At 45.1% G+C, this 19,253-nt stretch overlaps 1 protein-coding gene across 2 annotated transcripts in view; it reads left to right on the forward strand.

Moving 5' to 3' along the window:
* Positions 1-8,558, forward strand: part of VTI1B (vesicle transport through interaction with t-SNAREs 1B) — a 77,587-nt gene extending 69,029 nt beyond the window's left edge. Inside the window, exons 5-6 of one of the 2 annotated variants that reach the window (XM_040333165.1) lie at positions 892-969; positions 8,324-8,412. In XM_040333165.1, the coding sequence (XP_040189099.1) occupies positions 892-957 (66 nt within the window). In that variant the 3' untranslated portion in view covers positions 958-969; positions 8,324-8,412. Of the gene's footprint in view, positions 1-891; positions 970-8,323 lie in introns of both variants that reach the window. The other variant, XM_040333164.1, reaches the window with a different exon arrangement.
* The last annotated feature ends 10,695 nt before the right edge of the window (positions 8,559-19,253 follow it).

The raw sequence follows: 19,253 nt of genomic DNA on the forward strand, positions 1-19,253 counted from the left end.
CAATAGTGTGCATTCAATTTTTTATGCTACCTAATTTAAAGACCAAAAACCAAATAGTATCAATACTGTTCAAAAACCCCAATCTGTTGTTCCTGTTGACTAGCCACAATGTTTGCTGGTCAGGTTGAATGCTGGTTCGTCATAATGTTCTGCAAAAACCATTAGCTATAATGGACATAGGCCATCTATCTCGTCTGCAAGGTTTACTGTATGTTTCGAACTCTAGCCACTTTAGTCCTATGTGCGTACTTGCATTAATAAGCAGGCATAACTGATATAGCTAGTGTGTGTACATGAGCAATACTTGATACGTGATGTTTACCCTTCCTCTTCTGTAACCATGCTATATAGCATCTTCTTACCATGTATTCCAAAATGTAGCTCTTTAGATTGGCTGTTCTTAAAGCGGAGTTCCACCCAAAAGTGGAACTTCCGCTTTAAGGTATTCTGACCCACTGGCATGTCATTTTTTTGGGGGGGGGAGCGGGTACCTAGTTTTGACAGCTACCCAGCTCCCTCTTCCGTCCGCACCATCTAGGCATCTCCTCCTCTCCCCCTCCCTCACTGCAATCTTATGGGACACATCAGAAGATTGCCCACCCATTCAGGACATGCAGTGTGCACCCGGCTGTGAAGCTGTCATAGCTGGGTGCCCACAATTGCAATGCTGTGGACAGGAAGGGGAGAGAACGGAGGCTTCAGACAGTCTCATTGCTGGACCGTGAGACAGGTGAGTGTCTGTTTATTAAAAGTCAGCTGCTACACTTTTTGTAGTTGCTGACTTTTGATAAACATGGGTCCAGCTGAAACTCTGCTTTAAGTTTCGTTCATGCTCTGTAAGTTGCCAGTCTTATTCAATATTTAAATACACATTTTTCTCTTCTCTAATAGCTGATAAATACAAGTGAAAATTTGAGCAAAAGTAGGAAGATCCTGCGATCCATATCTAGAAAGTAAGTTAAATAACTGGTAAGTCTAAAATGTATGCAATACCCAGTCTCCTAAAACCGATATATTTATTTTTTGTTCTTTAACCCTTTCGCTGCCTTGCCCTGCGCTGCACTTTAAAAACAGGGGTCCGCCTAAGAAAATTTTTTATTAAAAGCCTGCAGCTACAAATACTGCAGCTGCTTACTTATAATAAATGGACACTTACCTGTCCAGGGTGCCTGCAATGTCGGCAGCTGAAGCCGAGCAATCTCTCGGCTGCCCCACCACCATCCTCAGTGAGGGAATCAGGAAATGAAGCGTTGCGGCTTCACTTCCTGGTTCCCTACTGTGCATGCGCGAGCCGCGCAGCGCGTCCTAACTGGTCCCGATATCTTCTGGGACCTGTGTGTTTCCCAGAAGACAGCGGGGGACAGGAAGGGGCGTGGCCGTGGGAGTCTATGCGCGGAAGTGGGTGCAAATATGTGTATTATACAGGTATCTGCACACCTTCCCCCCAGTTTTGAAAAAAAAGAATAAAAAAACATTTTTATATTTTGCTATAATAATTTATCCCAATTATGTCCTCAGTTTAGGCCAATGTGTAATTTTCTACATAAAATCGCAATAAGCATATATTGATTGGTTTTCGCAAAAGTTATAGGGCCTGCAAAATAGAGGGCAAAACCGTATGGCATTTTTATTATTTTTTTATTTTATTTTTTTACTAGTAATGACGGCGATTTGTGATTTTTATCGTGACTGTGACATTGCGGTGGACAGATCGGACAGTTTTGACACTATTTTGGGACCATTGACATTATTACAGCGATCAGTGCTATGAATATGCACCGATTACTGTATAGATGTCGCTGGCAGGGAAGGAGTTAACACTAGGGGGGCGATCAAGTGGTTAAATCAAGGGAGTGATTCTAACTGTGGGGGGATGGGATTGACTTGGGGAGGAGAATGATCGGTGTTCCTATATACAAGGAACACACGGTCTACTTCCTCTCCCCCGACAGGACGTGAATCTGTGTGTGTAATCTGTGAAGAGCAATCACAGGTGACCGGCAGGCATAACGGCCCCTGGGCACGTGCATCGGCTCCTGAGGGATGCTGCGCGCGTACACCCTCCTATACCACCGTGGACGTTATGACTCCCGCCCAGGATTGAAGATCCCACCTGCGGACGTCATATGACTATGAGCGGGTAGGGAAGTGGTTAAGGACTGGCCCACATACATGTACTGCGGCAGGGTGGCCCTGTATGTGAGTTCTGTTGACGGCTCTGGGGTGCGTCTTGTGCACCGCCGGAGCCACGCTTACGCTGTGATTGGACACCTCGGGCCCCGTCGATTGTTCACTAGAAAGCAGAACGGCAGTCTGTCTATGTAAACAAGGCAGACGGCTATTCATTCAGAGGAAGAGAGAGGTCTTGTCTTCCTGCTAATTGGGAACGCAGAACTCTCTTCCTCTAGCTAAGCCATCCCCCACACAGTTAGAAATCACTCCCAAGAGCACAATTAACGCTTTGATCACCCCTGTTGTTAACCCCTTCCCTGCCGGTGTCATTTATACAGTGACCGTGCATTTTTTTTTTTAGCTCCGATCACTGTATTGGTGTCCCTGATCCCCAAAAAGTGTCACTTGGTGTCAGGTTTGTCTGCCGCAATGTCGCAGTCCTGCTAAAAGTTGCTAATCGCCGCCATTACTAGTAAAAAATATGAAAAATAAAGAAGTCCCTAAGAGTCGGTTCACACTAGGGCGACACGACTTCCAGCACGACTTTCAGAGGCGACTCCGACACGACTTGAGCATGAACCACAGGGCGATCTGGGGCGATTTACAACACGACTTGAAGTCGTCTCCAGAACAGGAGACTTTCCAGTGGCCAATCAAACAACAATCAGCTCTAGGGGAGGGAGAGGTTTGCCTGAGAAATGTATGTTATCTTCCTGGAAAGTCGCTTCAGTTAAGACAGTGATCAGACTTGGATCAGACTTGGAGGCGACTTCCATTGAAATCAATGGGTACAAATCGCCTACAAGTCGGATTGAAGTAGTACAGGAACTTCTTTTGAAGTCGGAGCGACTTGAGTCGTGTGTATTAACACCGCTCCCATTCACTTGCATTGTTTTTCTCGACAGCGCGACATGGGACGACTTGAGGCGGCTTCAAGTCGGATCCCAAGTCGCCCCAGTGTGAACCGGCTCTTAATCTATGCCATAATTTTGTAGACGGTATTACTTTTGCACCAACCAATATATGCTTATTGGGATTTTTTTACCAATAATATGTAGCAGAATACATATTGGACAAAATTGATGAACTAATTAGATATTTTTTATTGGATATGTTTTATAGCAGAAAGTAAAAACTATTATTTTTTGTTTTTACAAAATTGTTGGTCTTTTTTGTTTATAGCACAAACAATAAAAAACGCAGCGGTGATCAAATGCCACCAAAAGAAAGCTCTTTGTGGGGGAAAAAAAAAAACATAAATGTTATTTGAAAAAAAGAGGAGATAATTGCGCTAAACCAAAATTGTTTGATTCATGTGAAAAAACAAACGTGTGGGCATCAGCCCAAAATCGTGTATCATATATGACTGTGACAACCAGTGGCGGCCCGTCCATAGGGGCGCCCGGGCGCCGCCCCCCATCCCACAGTCAGTAAAAAAAAAAAAAAAAAAAAAAAATTTTTTAAGTCTGTCCCTTTAAGATTTTTTTTTCCCCAAAAACGGGCTTTATGTGCTTTGTGTCCGCGCGCCGGACGCCGGGAACAGTGCTGTTGGAGTAGCGCCACGTCTGTGCAATCACGGGATTGCAGACGCGGCGCTACATTGGCACAAAAAATATGCCATTGTGGCGTTCTCCATCGCGCCACTCGCTTCCGGCGCGATGGAGTGTACTGTTATGGCCGGGCGGGTGCATACACTGTCTGTGTGCACCCGCCCGTCTCTGTGCTTGTTCCGACGTCACTGGGAAAACAGGAAGTGACGTCGGGGACATCTGCGGCCGCTTCACAGCATCCAACCCCCCCCCCCGCGATTTCCACAAACTATTTTCGTATTCGGCGGGCGGCCGGCCGGGCCCCCCCCCCCCCCCCCCGCTTATTGAAACTTTTTTTTCTATTTAGTATTCGGCGGCACCATATCCCCCCCCCCCCCCCCCCCGGGTATTCAAAGTCATTTTTTGCATCTAATATTCGGCGGCGGCCCCCCCCCCCCCGCTTATTCAAACTTTTTTTTATCTAATTTTTTAATATTTTATTTTATATTAGTTAAATATATTAAGCTTATTAACAGTTTATTTTTTATATTTGATTCAATTTAGCATTAAGTATAAATTTTTTTTTTTTTTTAATAACTGGGGGGGGGAGGTGGTCTGGTGGGGTAGTGTTACCGCCCGCTGTAGTGTTATTTGTGCTGTAATGAATTTTTACATAGAAAAGAAATGTTGTTAATAAATGGGTAAATGAATTATAAAAAAAAGATTTTTCCAATAACGGTTATTAAAAAAATCTTTTTTTTATAATTAATTTACCCATTTATTAACAACATTTCTTTTCTATGTAAAAATTCATTACAGCACAAATAGCGGGCGGTAACACTACCCCACCAGACCACCCACCCCCCCCCCCCCCCCCCAGTTATTAAAAAAACAAACTTTTTTTATACTTAATGTGCAGGGAAAATATCGGCCGTCAACACCACCCCACCCCCCGCTTGCAAATTGTCCTGCGACTTGGGACTGGAAAGTTGCAGGATAAGTTGGACCCGATGATTTCCAATGAGAACTGTTCATATCTGTGCAACTTTGAAGTAGTCCCTGCATTACTTTTGTCCCACTTTGATGTGACTTGAGGTCCATAGACCTCCAGAATACATAGGCATTGCTTTAAGTCGCTGCAAAATCGCACCAAAAAATTGTGGCAGAATCTTGCGACTTTCAGGCTAATGCAGTCTGAAAGTTGCACAATTCTACTGCAATTCTGATGTGACTTAAAGGAGTTCTCTGAGCTAAAACTTTTAACCCCCGCTGTGCCCGGGCTGTAAAACTATACAAAATAAACTTTCACTTACCTGCCTACGATCCCCCGTTGTTCCGATATCGCCGTCCCGTTCTCCGGTCCCGGTCTCTTCCACTTCCTGGGGGTCGGTGACTCACAGTGCGCTCAGCCTATCAGCGGCCGCAGCAATGTCCCGTCGCGACCGCTGATAGGCTGAGCGCACTGTGAGTCACCGACCCCCAGGAAGTGGAAGAGACCGGGACCGGAGAACGGGACGGCGATATCGGAACAACGGGGGATCGTAGGCAGGTAAGTGAAAGTTTATTTTGTATAGTTTTACAGCCCGGGCACAGCGGGGGTTAAAAGTTTTAGCTCAGAGAACTCCTTTAAAGCAATGCCTGTGTATTCTCGAGGTCTACGGACCTCAAGTTGCATCAAAGTGGGACCAAAGTAATGCAGGGACTACTTTGAAGTCGCACAGATATGAACGGTTCTCATTGGAAACGACTTGTCATGCAACATTTAAGTCCCAAGTCGCAGGACAAGTAATTCCTGCAGTCTCTGGTAATCTTGTGCAGTATGTCCGCAGTCTCTGGTAATCTTGTGTAGTATGTCCGCAGTCTCTGGTAATCTTTTGCAGTATGTCTGCAGTCTCTGGTAATCTCCTGCAGTATGTCCGCAGTCTCTGGTAATCTCCTGCAGTATGTCTGCAGTCTCTGGTAATCTTGTGCAGTATGTCCGCAGTCTCTGGTAATCTTGTGCAGTATGTCCGCAGTCTCTGGTAATCTTTTGCAGTATGTCCGCAGTCTCTGGTAATCTCCTGCAGTATGTCTGCAGTCTCTGGTAATCTTGTGCAGTATGTCCGCAGTCTCTGGTAATCTTGTGCAGTATGTCCGCAGTCTCTGGTAATCTTTTGCAGTATGTCCGCAGTCTCTGGTAATCTCCTGCAGTATGTCCGCAGTCTCTGGTAATCTTCTGCAGTATGTCCGCAGTCTCTGGTACTCTTGTGCAGTATGTCCGCAGTCTCTGGTAATCTTGTGCAGTATGTCCGCAGTCTCTGGTAATCCTGTGCAGTATGTCCGCAGTCTCTGGTAATCCTGTGCAGTATGTCCGCAGTCTCTGGTAATCTTGTGCAGTATGTCCGCAGTCTCTGGTAATCCTGTGCAGTATGTCCGCAGTCTCTGGTAATCCTGTGCAGTATGTCCGCAGTCTCTGGTAATCTTGTGCAGTATGTCCGCAGTCTCTGGTAATCCTGTGCAGTATGTCCGCAGTCTCTGGTAATCTTGTGCAGTATGTCCGCAGTCTCTGGTAATCTCCTGCCCATTTCGAGTCCTTCATTACTAACAGTGTCATATTTTAGTTTGTTTGCACCGATCTGTAAGGCTGCGCTATATACCATGATTTGTGATGCTGGGGCTATATACTCTGTGCTGTGACGCTGAGCTGTATACTCCTGACATTGAGTGGAATACAGGGGACGGAGTGGTGGATTATATAAGGGGTGTGGCTTATGAGAAGTGGGAGGGACCAAATGTGGAAGGGCGGGGTATTGCGCCCCCCCATCATAAAACTTCACCAGCCGCCACTGGTGACAACACTCCAATGATACAAAACAGGTGTGCTAATGACCCAGAACCAGGAGGCCAAAACCACCCAACTCTGGGTGAATGAGGTGTTGTTGAACCCTAAGTGTCACACCACCATAAGGTTCTCATAAACCATAACAGTTATAAACAAAAACAGATATAGATATAAAGTGATTCAGACATAAAGCCCATAAAGTCCAAAACTGAGTCTGAGTAAATATAAAGTCCGTGAAGAATTCAGATGAAAGAAGACACCCGTGTAAATTCCAGGGAGCTGATCCTGAGCACCATATGTGAATCCACCACCAATTGTGAGGCTGCTTACCAGAAAAAAGGGTCCTGCCGGACCACAATCAGCATATCGCTCCACTATGGGGGCTAGATCATGTTGTAACACCACCAATGGAACTGGAGATTGATGTATCCGCGACAGAGTAAAGGATCATACAGGGCTCGGCAGCGGGTATATAAAAGAAAACAAAGCTCCACATAGCTTAAAACCAAGGTGATTTATTTAAAACTAAATGAAGCAGGTAAAAAACTCACATTTGAGTAGATAAATTGCACTCACATTTGAGTAGACATAAATTGCATTGGCCTGTAACGCCGGCCGGACGTTTCCAGGAACAAGCCACTCGTGTTGAGAGTACAGCGATGAGGGGGATGACGTCAGCACGTCGCTCGCTCCGCCCGACGCGTTTCGTGATAGGTCACTTCGTCTAGTGCCCCAAGACGAAGTGACCTATCGCGAAACGCGTCGGGCGGAGCGAGCGACGTGCTGACGTCATCCCCCTCATCGCTGTACTCTCAACACGAGTGGCTTGTTCCTGGAAACGTCCGGCCGGCGTTACAGGCCAATGCAATTTATGTCTACTCAAATGTGAGTTTTTTACCTGCTTCATTTAGTTTTAAATAAATCACCTTGGTTTTATGCTATGTGGAGCTTTGTTTTCTTTTATATACCCGCTGCTGAGCCCTGTATGATCCTTTACTCTGTCGCGGATACATCAATCTCCAGTTCCATTGGTGGTGTTACAACATGATCTAGCCCCCATAGTGGAGCGATATGCTGATTGTGGTCCGGCAGGACCCTTATTTCTGGTAAGCGGCCTCACAATTGGTGGTGGATTCACATATGGTGCTCAGGATCAGCTCCCTGGAATTTACACGGGTGTCTTCTTTCATCTGAATTCTTCACGGACTTTATATTTACTCAGACTCAGTTTTGGACTTTATGGGCTTTATGTCTGAATCACTTTATATCTATATCTGTTTTTGTTTATAACTGTTATGGTTTATGAGAACATTATGGTGTTGTGACACTTGGGGTTCAACAACGCCTCATTCACCCAGAGTTGGGTGGTTTTGGCCTCCTGGTTCTGGGTCATTAGCACACCTGTTTTGTATCATTGGAGTGTTGTCACAGTCATATATGATACACGATTTTGGGCTGATGCCCACACATGTTTGTTTTTTCACATGAATCAAACAATTTTGGTTTAGCGCAATTATCTCCTTTTTTTCATATGTTTTGTTTATATACACTTTAATTGCTGCTTATTAATCCGATCCTTGCATCTTCCTTAGCGCAGTTGTTCCCATATTATAAATGTTATTTGGGTTACAGCATCGCACAACTGCGCAATTGTCCATTAAAGTAATGCAGTGCTGTATCGCAAAAATAGCCTGGTCATTAAGGGGATAAAATCCCTTCCGGGGCTGAAGTGGTTAAAGTGTACAGAATGACTTTGAGGACATGTTTTGCTCTCTTTAAACTTTTGTGTGTTCCTTTCTAGAATTGCAACAAACAAGCTTTTGCTTTCCATCATCCTCATCTTGGAACTTGCCATTCTTGCTGGATTGGTTTATTACAAGTTTTTTAGGAAAACCTGACCCTTTGCTGCAAATGTTACTCTTCCAATGAAGACCAAAGTTAAGATGCGCCAACCAGAAATCTGCTGATTTTGTTAAATATGAAATGTACTAAAAAGTTTGATCAACATAAACAAATAAAATTTACTGAAAACATTCTTTCCAGTGTCCATTCTCATGACATCATATAATTGCAATGTATTGTTGATACTGCAACCAAATCAACCACTTCAGGCCAATTCTGACACTTCGCTCCTACATGTAAAAATCATATTTTTTTTGCTAGGAAAATTGCAACTTTTTGTCTCGCACAGCAATTTTTCAAACGCGTTTTTTTTAGGTAAAAAAACGTTTTTTGCTTTAACCACTTAAGGACCCCTTTACGCCGATATACGTCGGCAGAAGGGCACGGCTGGGCACAATCACGTACCTGTACGTCGCCTTTAAGAGCCCAACCGTGGGTCTCGCACGCGCCCTGCCGGCTGGGCGCTCGCGACCTGGTCCTGTTCTCCGTGACTGTGCCCACGGGACCCGCAGACCCGATCGCCGCCGGTGTCCTGCGATCGGGTCACAGAGCTTAAGAACGGGGGAGAGGTAAGAACGGGGAGAGGTAAGTGTAAACAAACATTTCCCCGTTCTTCCTAGTGTGGCTGTCACTGATTGTCTGTTCCCTGTTTTAGGGAATGACCATCAGTGATGTCACACGCACAGCCACGCCCCCCCACAGTAAGAACACTCCCTTAGAGCACACTTAACCCCTACAGTACCCCCTCCTGGTTAACCTCTTCACTGCCATTGTGTCATTTTCATAGTAATCAGTGCATTTTTATAGCACTTTTTGCTGTGAAAATGACAATGGTCCCAAAAATGTGTCAAAAGTATAAAACTATCCCCTATTTTGTAAACGCTATAACTTTTGCGCAAACCAATCAAACACTTATTGCGTTTTTTTTACCAAAAATATGTAAAAATACGCATCGGCCTAAACTGAGGAAAAAAACTTTTTTTATATATTTTTGGGGGATATTTATTATAGCAAAAATTAAACCGCAGAGGTGATAAAATACCACCAAAAGAAAGCTCTATTTGTGGGGAAAAAAGGATGGCAATTTTGTTTGGGGCCACAGAGACTCCGGCGACCATCTGGATGATTAGCACCCGCGGCCGGCGAATCCATTCTCCGACTCGCGGATCGCAACGGTGAGCCGGTAGAAGCACTGGAGGGCAGCGGGGGGTGGGGACGTCCTCTTTTGTCGCCCATTGGAACGATCAAGCGGTGGAACAGCCACTATGATTGTTCCTATGGTGTAGGGAATCACCGGCTGAAAATGACGATATCTGAATGATGCCTGTAGCGGCATCATTCAGATATACCACCACAAAACTCAGGACGTCATGTGATGACCTCTGGGTGCCAAGTGGTTAAACCCAGTACTTAAAGTGGAGCTTCACCCATTTTTTTTTTTTGGGGGGTTTTAACCCCAAAAATCTTAATATAAAAAAATAAATATTTTATACTCACCTGAAAGGGTGGTTGCTATGCAGAAGTATCTCTTCTGCCTCTTCCACCGCGGCGGTGCTTTGTCCTTTGTCTGGTGAATGAGCCGCGCTGCCTTCTGGGAACTGTGTGTATCCCAGGAGGCAGCCGCCCATTCACAAATCGCCGCGCATGCGCAGTAGGAAACGGGCAGTGAAGCCCTAAGGCTTCACTGCCTGTTTCCCTTAGTAAGGATGGAGGTGCCAGGACTGAGCGATCGCCGTCGGGGGACAGACATCGCGGGCGACTAGGACAGGTAAGTGTCCTTATTAAAAGTCAGCAGCTACAGCGTTGGTAGCTGCTGACTTTTCCAAAAAATAAAATCGCGGGTGGAATCCCGCTTTAATATCATACATCTGTATGTTGTTACAATGTTGGGGGGAAAAAGGGAACCCAAACGTGAACCCTTTTCGGACTTTAACTGCACAGTAAACAATAGAGATGCATAAAAAATTTTTTTATAGAAAAAGACACATACATGAAATATAAGGACAGTGCAAATGTTAAAAATAATGCATATGACTACATATTATACGATGAGAACCCAAATGCATACATTGTTACAATGTTATGATCTCTTAGAACAAATAATTTAAAATGGGTGCTTTCACAGTGTGCTCTGATCCTAGCCTGCTGTTAACCCATTCTAGCTGGAACCAAAACAATTGGGCCCCTTTCACACATCCATTCCAATCAATGCATCTCTATGGAAAAACAGATGTAAATGGATGATCATCCGCTTCTGTTTGCAAGGGATCAAAACCTTATTTCTTTATCGTACATCACGGGACACAGATCCTAGTAATTACTAAGTGGGTTATATTCCACCTTCAGGTGCTGGACACTGGTGTAATCAATTAGATAGTAAGTTTCCTCCCTATATAACCCCTCCCATACTGGGAGCACCTCAGTTGTTTTTTTTCACCAGTGTCTAAGATGTTGGTCACGAGTGAAGATGTGCTCTGAGGAGCTCCACTGGAGGGATCCATGCTAGATTTAAATAGCCTCTATAAAAACTAGATCAGTCCAATGTTCCTTGGGCCAAAGTGGATGGTACCTGGGGCCTCGTACCTCGAAGCACAAGGTTTTTGCCTGTAATGCATCTCTTCGGAGGGCTGGATCCTGGGTTTCAGTACTTTGGTTATAACCACATACCAAAAGATTTCTGGCAGGATGCGGTACAGGTTCAGGGGAGTGGAAACCCTGTCTTGGATCCCGGTCCCTGAAGGTCTGTTGACTTAACCCACGGTGATGGGTGAAGATTGGGTCTGTCTGTGCTCAGCAGTAGCCTGCAGCTTGGGATAATGCAAGTGAAGACAATCCTAGGTAAATACCTTAAGGATTGTCTTCCATGAGTAGCTCCATGTCTTATCTGTTTTCGGCCACTAGAGGCAGTAAAGAGACATACCTGGTGTTTTGCTTACCACGCTCTCCTGGAATGAAAGCTTAGTGTTAGCCGGTCTGTTAAGCGGCTCACTTCCTCCGCTTCAGGCTCTGCAACAGTTGTGTGGGAGTCCCTCGTAGTCCGGGTCCATGGCGCTCCTTGGGGATCTCTCTCTCCCCCTGCCTCCACCATTTCCCTACGCACGCGTGCACGAGGGGGCGCCATTTTGTAGGTGGGGGATGATGTGGTTGCTGCTGGCGCTCGCCGGCTCATGGTGCAGACGCAGGGCGGGTCCTTCAAAAAAGCTCAGACGTCGGAGCTCTGTAAAGCCAGAGGGACACAGCAGCTTGGGGCACGTAAGCACCTTGTGTGTGTGTGTGTGTGTGTGTTGGATACAGATATACCTAAGACTCCTACTCAGCATCTAGCTGTGCAGATTAGCAGGCATTGTTTTTTTGCTAGACTAAGTTCAGCTGTTGATGCACCTGTGTTAAGTTCCTCTGCTTTTAAGCTTAGGACTTGCGTCTCCCTGTAGAAAAGGTTCAGGGGGAGGAATATAAAAGGGCACCTGGGTATCGCCACCTGTATCTGTTGGCCCTTATCATGCCTGCATGATACCATCCTCCCCTGTAGAGATTTGAGGCAGCCCACAGGTTGAGCCATCGACCCTGTCGGGCATTGTAGCCTCCCCCAACATTGCAGCATATGTCTGTTTGGACGTTTTTTGCATTGCATTTGTTGGTCTATAAGAGGTTAACTGCTATATTCGCAGCATCCTCACAAGAAGCAGAAACCGGGGTGTGCCCCTTTCCCTGCTCTAAATCCTCAAACAAAAGGATTAAAAGACCTGAGGATGAAAGTTCACTGTCAGATGACAGGGAGCAGGTGCAGCCTAACAAGGAGGCGCTATCAGAAGCCTCACAAGTTCTGGAGTTGCAGCTGCAGTCTTTTTTGGAGATTCATACTGCATATAACTTATCCTCAGCCTAGCCAGCCAAAGCCTCTGTCTCCTCCTTTTTAGAATAAAATAAAAATTACTATAGGTTGCTAGAAAAAACCTCCATAGGGTCCTCATCCTAGTGCTGGCTTCAGGCTAACCAAACGCACAACTGTGGGATGCACAGTTGCTGGTGCACATTGCTAACACACAACAGCTATATCGCATGATTGCGGAAACACACGTCTGCAGAGGATAACTTCCTCTTTAACAGTCCACATGTTTGCATAAAATACATGAGTTTAAAATGTTCAAAATGCATGTGGGGTAAAAACAAGTAACAGAACATGTTTATTGTTGATACATGTTTCTGTTTGTATGGGTTTACATGTTTTTTACATAGTCGCATGAGGATGCTTGCTCCCATTAAAGTGCTTAAGTCGCACTGAGAGGTTTATTTGCACAGAAATGCCTAAAATTGCATAAAAATGCTTGATTGCATAAAGATGCTGGATCACACAAGGTTGTCTGATCACGCGATCCTTTGAATACCCAAGGATACTTGGTCACGCAGGGAGGCTTGTTTTCACAGAAATGCCTAAAGTCGCATAAAAATGCTTGATTGCATAAAGATGCTGGATCACACAAGGTTGCCGGATCACACAAGTCCTTGATTACCCAAGGATACTTGGTCACACAGAGAGGCTTGTTTTCACAGAAATGTCTAAAATCGCATTAAAATGCTTAATTGCATAAAGATGCTGGATCGCACAGGGGTGCTTGATCACACAAGAGTCCTTGGTCACACAAGGGTACTTGTCCACACAGTAGTGCTTATAATGCATAAGATGTTTGATCTCATGAAAATTGCTGAATCGCATAAGGAGGCATGATTGCTTAAAGTTGCATGTTTGCCTAGATTTTGCATGGTTGCATAATGAGACATGATAATTTAAGTTTCCTTAATTATGCAGGATTCCTTGTGTTTACATAGGAATAAGTGTCTGCATGGGTACATGTTGCGCAATGTTGCATAACACGTTCGTAAACGCATGCTTGCTTGCAAGATGCCCGTTCCATAGCACACATGCTATATGTATGCGTGTATACAGCGCACCTTTTTTATGTTTTGCCTAAAACATATTTGTATGAATTCATGCTTCCATGAACACACGCTTCAATAGAGGCATATGGCTTTAACACTTGCCACATACACGTATGGGGGGCCATTTGCATGTGTGTTTTATTTACATGGGGCTGCAGAGGTAGTCTGCATTTCGCAGGGGAACAGCACCTTCTCCAGTTGGTGGTCTTGCCCCTTGGGTTAGCCACCGTGCCCAGGTTTACAGGGTGCTAGGGCCCGCCTCTAGCAGGTCTAAAGGCCCAGGGTATAGCAGTAATGTCATACCGAGGCAAACTCCTGCTGATAGATCGGTCAGTAGCATGGCTGGACCCAAGTGTGCCCAGCATGGTCAAGTATCTGGAACTCCTGGGTTAGGATCCCAGTCTAAAGGTACATTCTTTCATTTGTTAAGAAGCTTAGAATGTTTGGGACACAGCCCAAAAAGGAGAGTTTTTTTTGGCCTCAGACAAGATCAGCGCTATGAGAAAGCTGGTCTACGTGGTCAAGGCAAGGAACAGTTCCTTGAATTTGCCTTTTGTTTAAGGTGCTAGGGAAGATGGTGGCTTTATTCAAAGCGGTTCCCTATGCTCAGTTTCATTCAAGGCTGATATAAACATTATTCTGTCGGCCTGGAACGAGTTGATCCTAACCTAGCATTATCCAAAGAGTCTGGTCCCAGGGATATGCTGGAGTTTAATCCTCTAGGGATGGAGGCCAGGCCTGGAAGAGACCACACTGCCCAGGGGAAGTGGTCAAGCTCCAAGTGAGCCTTATCCGTCAGCATTCTGGAGCATCTGGCTTAAGGGCCTGGACGTTTAGGTTGCAGGATTGTTCTGTCAGAGTACAATCCGACAATGCCACACTAGTGATTTACTTTGTTTACCAAGGAGGCACTAGAATTCACGCAGCCAGAGGGAAGTAAGCCATGTTCTGGTTTGGGCAGAGGAGCTTGTGCCTTGCCTATTGACAATCATCATTTCATGGAATGCAGAATTGGCAGGCGATTCTCTGGAGCTGTCAACAATTGTTCCTGGGAGAATGACCTCTACACCCCGACTTTTTTCTGACCAAATGCCAGAGAAAGGGTACCCTGTACATAAAATGTATTGGCGTCCAGGTTCAACAAGAGATTGAACAGCTTTGTGTCAAGGACAAAGGATCCACTCGCATGCGGGACAGATGTGTTAGTGACCCTTTGGGACAAGTTGTTACTGGTTTATGTGTTCTCTCCCCCAGTGCCGCGACTTTCGTGGCTTCTATGCAACATCAGAGGGGAACGGAAGCTGGCCTAATTGCTCCGGCATAACCCAGACGACCTTACTGTGCAGGAATAGTAAGGGTGGTACTAGAGGACCCAGGGTCCCTTACATCTTGTCCAGGCCTACTTCGCATGGCGGTATTCCATCCCGTCTTGCAAACATGGGAATTAATGGTCTGGCTGTTATAGCCCGCATTCTTAAAGGATCAGGGCTTTCAGAATCTGAGGCAAATTACCTTGATTCATACAGGAGAGCTGGCCTCCAGGACCAGGTATCATAGGATCTGTAAGGCACATGTTCCTGGTGTGAAACCAAGGGGTGGCATCCTTGGAAGTATGTCATAGGTAAAATTCTTGCCTTCCTACATTGGGAAAGGAGATGGAGCTAGCCTTAAGTTCCATCAAGGATCCGATCTCAGCCTTGTCAGTATTTTCAAAGGTCGCTTGCTTCGCACTCTTTGATCCGGGCCTTTATACAAGGGGTAACTGGTATAAGTCCACCAGTTAGGTTACCCTTGTGCTCGGGGGATTGAGTCTAGTTTTGTCGGCTTACAAGGTCAGCACCTTGGGTCGATGCACCATATTTCCCTTCATCCTTCTAACAAGGGAATTGGTGTTCTTGGTTGCGGTAGCCTCCGCAAGAGCGTTTCAGTATTGGCAACTTTCTTTGTATAGAGCCATACTTAATTATTCTTAAGGATAGTGTGATGTTAAATTCTCACCCAGCCTTATTTCCTAGAAGGATATAGTTTTCATTTGAATCAAGATATTCTTGCCTTTCTTTTTTCCAGAACCTTGTTCTGCGGAAGGAAAAGTTATTGCTTTTCTCTCAATATAGATGAGAGTTAAGATGAGCAGTTAAAAATCTATCTGAAGGTTTCAGATATAGGAAACTGACATTTTGTTGTGCTGCCAGAAGACCCTAGAAATGGGTGGGCAGTGTTCAGATTGGCTATTAAAATGGTTATCTCTCCTTAGGGCCCTTTCACACTGGGGCATTTTTCAAGCGCTTTAGCGTTAAAAAAAGCGCCTGTAAAACGCCTGAAAGAAGCTGCATCTGCAATCCCAATGTGAAAGCTCGAGTGCTTTCACACTAAAGCGCCTGAAAAACACCCCAGTGTGAAAGTGGTCTTAGCGTTAAAAAAAGCGCCTGAAAGAAGCTGCATCTGCAATCCCAATGTGAAAGCCTGAGTGCTTTCACACTGAGGCGCTGAGCTGGCAGGGCGTCAAAAAAAGTCCTGCATGCAGCTTCTTTGCAGCGCTTTAGGAGCGGTTAATACACCGCTCCTAAAGCCCCCTTCCCATTGAGGAAGCTTTTTTTAACGCCAAAGCGCCTCAGTGTGAAAGGGGTCTTAGCAGCGCTTTACCAGCGTTTTTCGGGCGCTGGCAGTGTGAAAGGCCTCTGAAAGCACTTGGGCTTTCACATTGGGATTGCAGATGAGGCTTCTTTCAGGCGCTTTACAGGCTTTTTTTAAACGCCAAAGCGCCTAAAAAACGCCCGAAAAACGCCCCAGTGTGAAAGGGTTCTAAGAGTAAGAAAAGTCAAGGCCTATCTAAAGCGGCTGCTCGGATATGGAAAACTGATGTTGTTGCGCTACCAGGAGGCTCCAGGAAAAGGCAGGCAGCATCTAAATCAACTGTTTTCAATGTTGATTCATCAGGTTATTATTCAGGCTTGTGGTTTAAAGAGAGTGTTTCCCCCTGTTTCTTTTAGAGTACACCCTACCCAGGATAGTAAGCGCTTCATGCGTGGTGCATTACCAAGCCTTTATGACTCAGATTCAGGTGAATGTAAGACGGCAAGAAGGTGCCGCTTTTTGGCGCAGTATGCTGCAGAACTTTTGAGTTATTACTCTTTTATGCTCGGAAAAATATAGCTATGCACTGGAAGAATCCCTCAGTGCCTTCTCTGGCTCAATGGAAGCGTCTCGTAAACGAGAGCTTTCCCCTGTATAAGGATACATATGTAAATAGAGGTTGCCCCTTGAAATATGATAACATCTGGTGTATATGGCTAGCCGAACCTACTACGGCTTGATTGTCAGGTGAAGGGGGTTACGGATTGGATTTTTATGTTTTAGCTTCTAGGTACTTCGCCAATACGGGGAAATGGAGGATTTATGTGCCTGATCACGGAATAGTTGGTTCCGATGATTGAGGAGACGGCTGACATACTGGATATAATGCTGTGTCCGAGTACGCATATCTATAGTCATGAATTGTTCATTCTACAGGCCAAGCATACGGATATTTGTTAAGCACTAACTGATATGTTGTTTATGCCCCTGTTGTTTTTCTCTTTTTTTTTTGTTGTTGTTCAAAAATGCAATAAAAAAGATAAAAATAACACATCGGACGAAAAAGCTGGCAGACGTAAAAATGGATAAAAAAAACTGATGAAAACTTCATCCAATGTTTCTTTTAAAAAATGTGACTAAACTGATCAAGCGAATGGCCTACATGTGTGAAATGAGCAAAAACAAGAAAGTGAAGGACCCAAAAAAAACTTGCCTAACCTGAACGGTCTCTTAAACTTCCATTTAGTGTTATTTAGAGTCAAACCCTGTAGAACATGCAGGCAGATCTTATATGGCCAAAGCCCAATAATAGGAGCTCTATCCCTTTTAAATGTTCACAATCCAGTTCACACTTTCTCATAGCATCATTCACATGTTATTGCCGTGAAGAGAAAACAAAGAATGAGCTACATTGTGTAATACTGCCTTAAGAAACACATTTATAATTCACAAAAAGGTGCTCACAATGTTTAAAACTAAGACAGACACAAATAGCATTGCCGCCCTCAGGGCAGCAGCACGATGATGTGATGATTGGGCTCCTCCCAATGCGCTTGCCAAGGAACATCTGTAAGGGATAGAAGTGATCCTATATAGTGCCTGCTCCCACTGGGACACCTCCACACTGCCTTAAGATACTGGGTATCATCCCCAGCATAACCCCCTTTAATAATCAACCTTGTGGTGCTCCAGACACACACCCTCTCTTCTTTGCTTCAGAAGAGGTTTCCAGAAGCTTGGTGAGCTGCAGCAGCCCCCCGACAGCAGGATCTCTTCACACAGTCAACTTAAAGCGGGGGTTCACCCTATGAACGCAAAAAAAAAAAAAAAAATTTTCTTCTACCATAAAATCAGGCATTGTAGCGCGAGCTACAGTATGCCTGTCCCGATTTTTTTACCCCCGTACTCACCTTGTACTCGTACATCGAAGATACCGGGGAATGGGCGTGCCTATGGAGACGGAGGATGATTGACGGCCGGCTCTGGCGCGTCACGCTTCTCCGGAAATAGCCGAAATAGGCTTGGCTCTTCACGGCGCCTGCGCATAGCCTGTGCGCAGGCGCCGTGAAGAGCCGAGACCTACTCCGGCTGTCTTCGGGGAGAGTGACGTGCCAGGGCCGGCCGTCAATCATCCTCCCTCTCCATAGGCACGCCCATTCCCCGCGGGAGCCAAAATCTTTAATGTACAAGTACACAGTGAGTACGGGGGTAAAAAAATCGGGACAGGCATACTGTAGCTCGCGCTACAATGCCTGTCTCGATGGAAAAATGATGTAAGTGAGGGTGAACTACCGCTTTAAGACCTGGAGAATATATTTTCAGCATTGCATGGGGCAGCAGGCACTTCTTATGCCAGCTTACTCTTTCTTCTTTGGAACCCCAGAAATACTTTAAACCTCTAAAATGTTACACCTTTCTAAACAACCTCAATTAATGATCCCAGAAAATCTTATGGCTTTCTAAAACCGAGCCAAATGACTACACAATTTGGAGGAAGTATGTATGTTAAATGCATCCCCACACCAATATACTGCTTCACCCATCTACCCACATTAACTGCTTGCCTCCCGCCCACAGTAGATTTACTGCGGGCGAATGGCACAGACGGGCTGGACAATGTTGCACCCTCCCACCATTTTATAATCCAGATTACGTAAATCCACAGCTTTGAACTAAAAGTCTAAATAATATCAAAGCCCATAATGTGTGCAATATAGTAGATAGGACATAACTGCAAATCTTTCCTGATCCATCCTGGTATAAACTGCAATAATGCAGATTACTGCAGCCTCTACTAACAACACTTTGAGAAAATCATATCAGCTACAAATGGGGTTTCCTATACAGCCTCATCACAGAATGGAAGAATCTCCATTCTTACACTAGTGCAATTTTAGATGCAACTTGAGTGGCACAGAATTGCATGGAAATCACATTGTTTTCAATGGTGCCCATTCACATCAATGCAACTCAGCATGGCACAATTTTGGAAAATATTCCTGTACTACCTTAGTGTGATTCCAGGATGATTTTGGCCCCATAAAATATGCAAACCACTTCAAAGTAATGTCAAAGTTGCACTACATAATTGCACTGAAAGTTGGATTAAAATTGGACCACACCAATGTGAACCTAGCCTTATCCTCATTCTGTAAAGACCTGTACATGACCTGTCCTCGCATCACCAAATGGGACACAATAATGACTATGCCCACAGACTTACAAATTTATGAAACTGTCACATCCATGAAAAGATTCCAACAGCACACTCATTGCCCTCTAACAACCGAGTAGATGGCAGTGACAGTTATTTGCAC

This window comes from Rana temporaria, chromosome 13 (genome assembly GCF_905171775.1).
Source record: "Rana temporaria chromosome 13, aRanTem1.1, whole genome shotgun sequence".
NCBI lineage: Eukaryota > Metazoa > Chordata > Amphibia > Anura > Ranidae > Rana > Rana temporaria.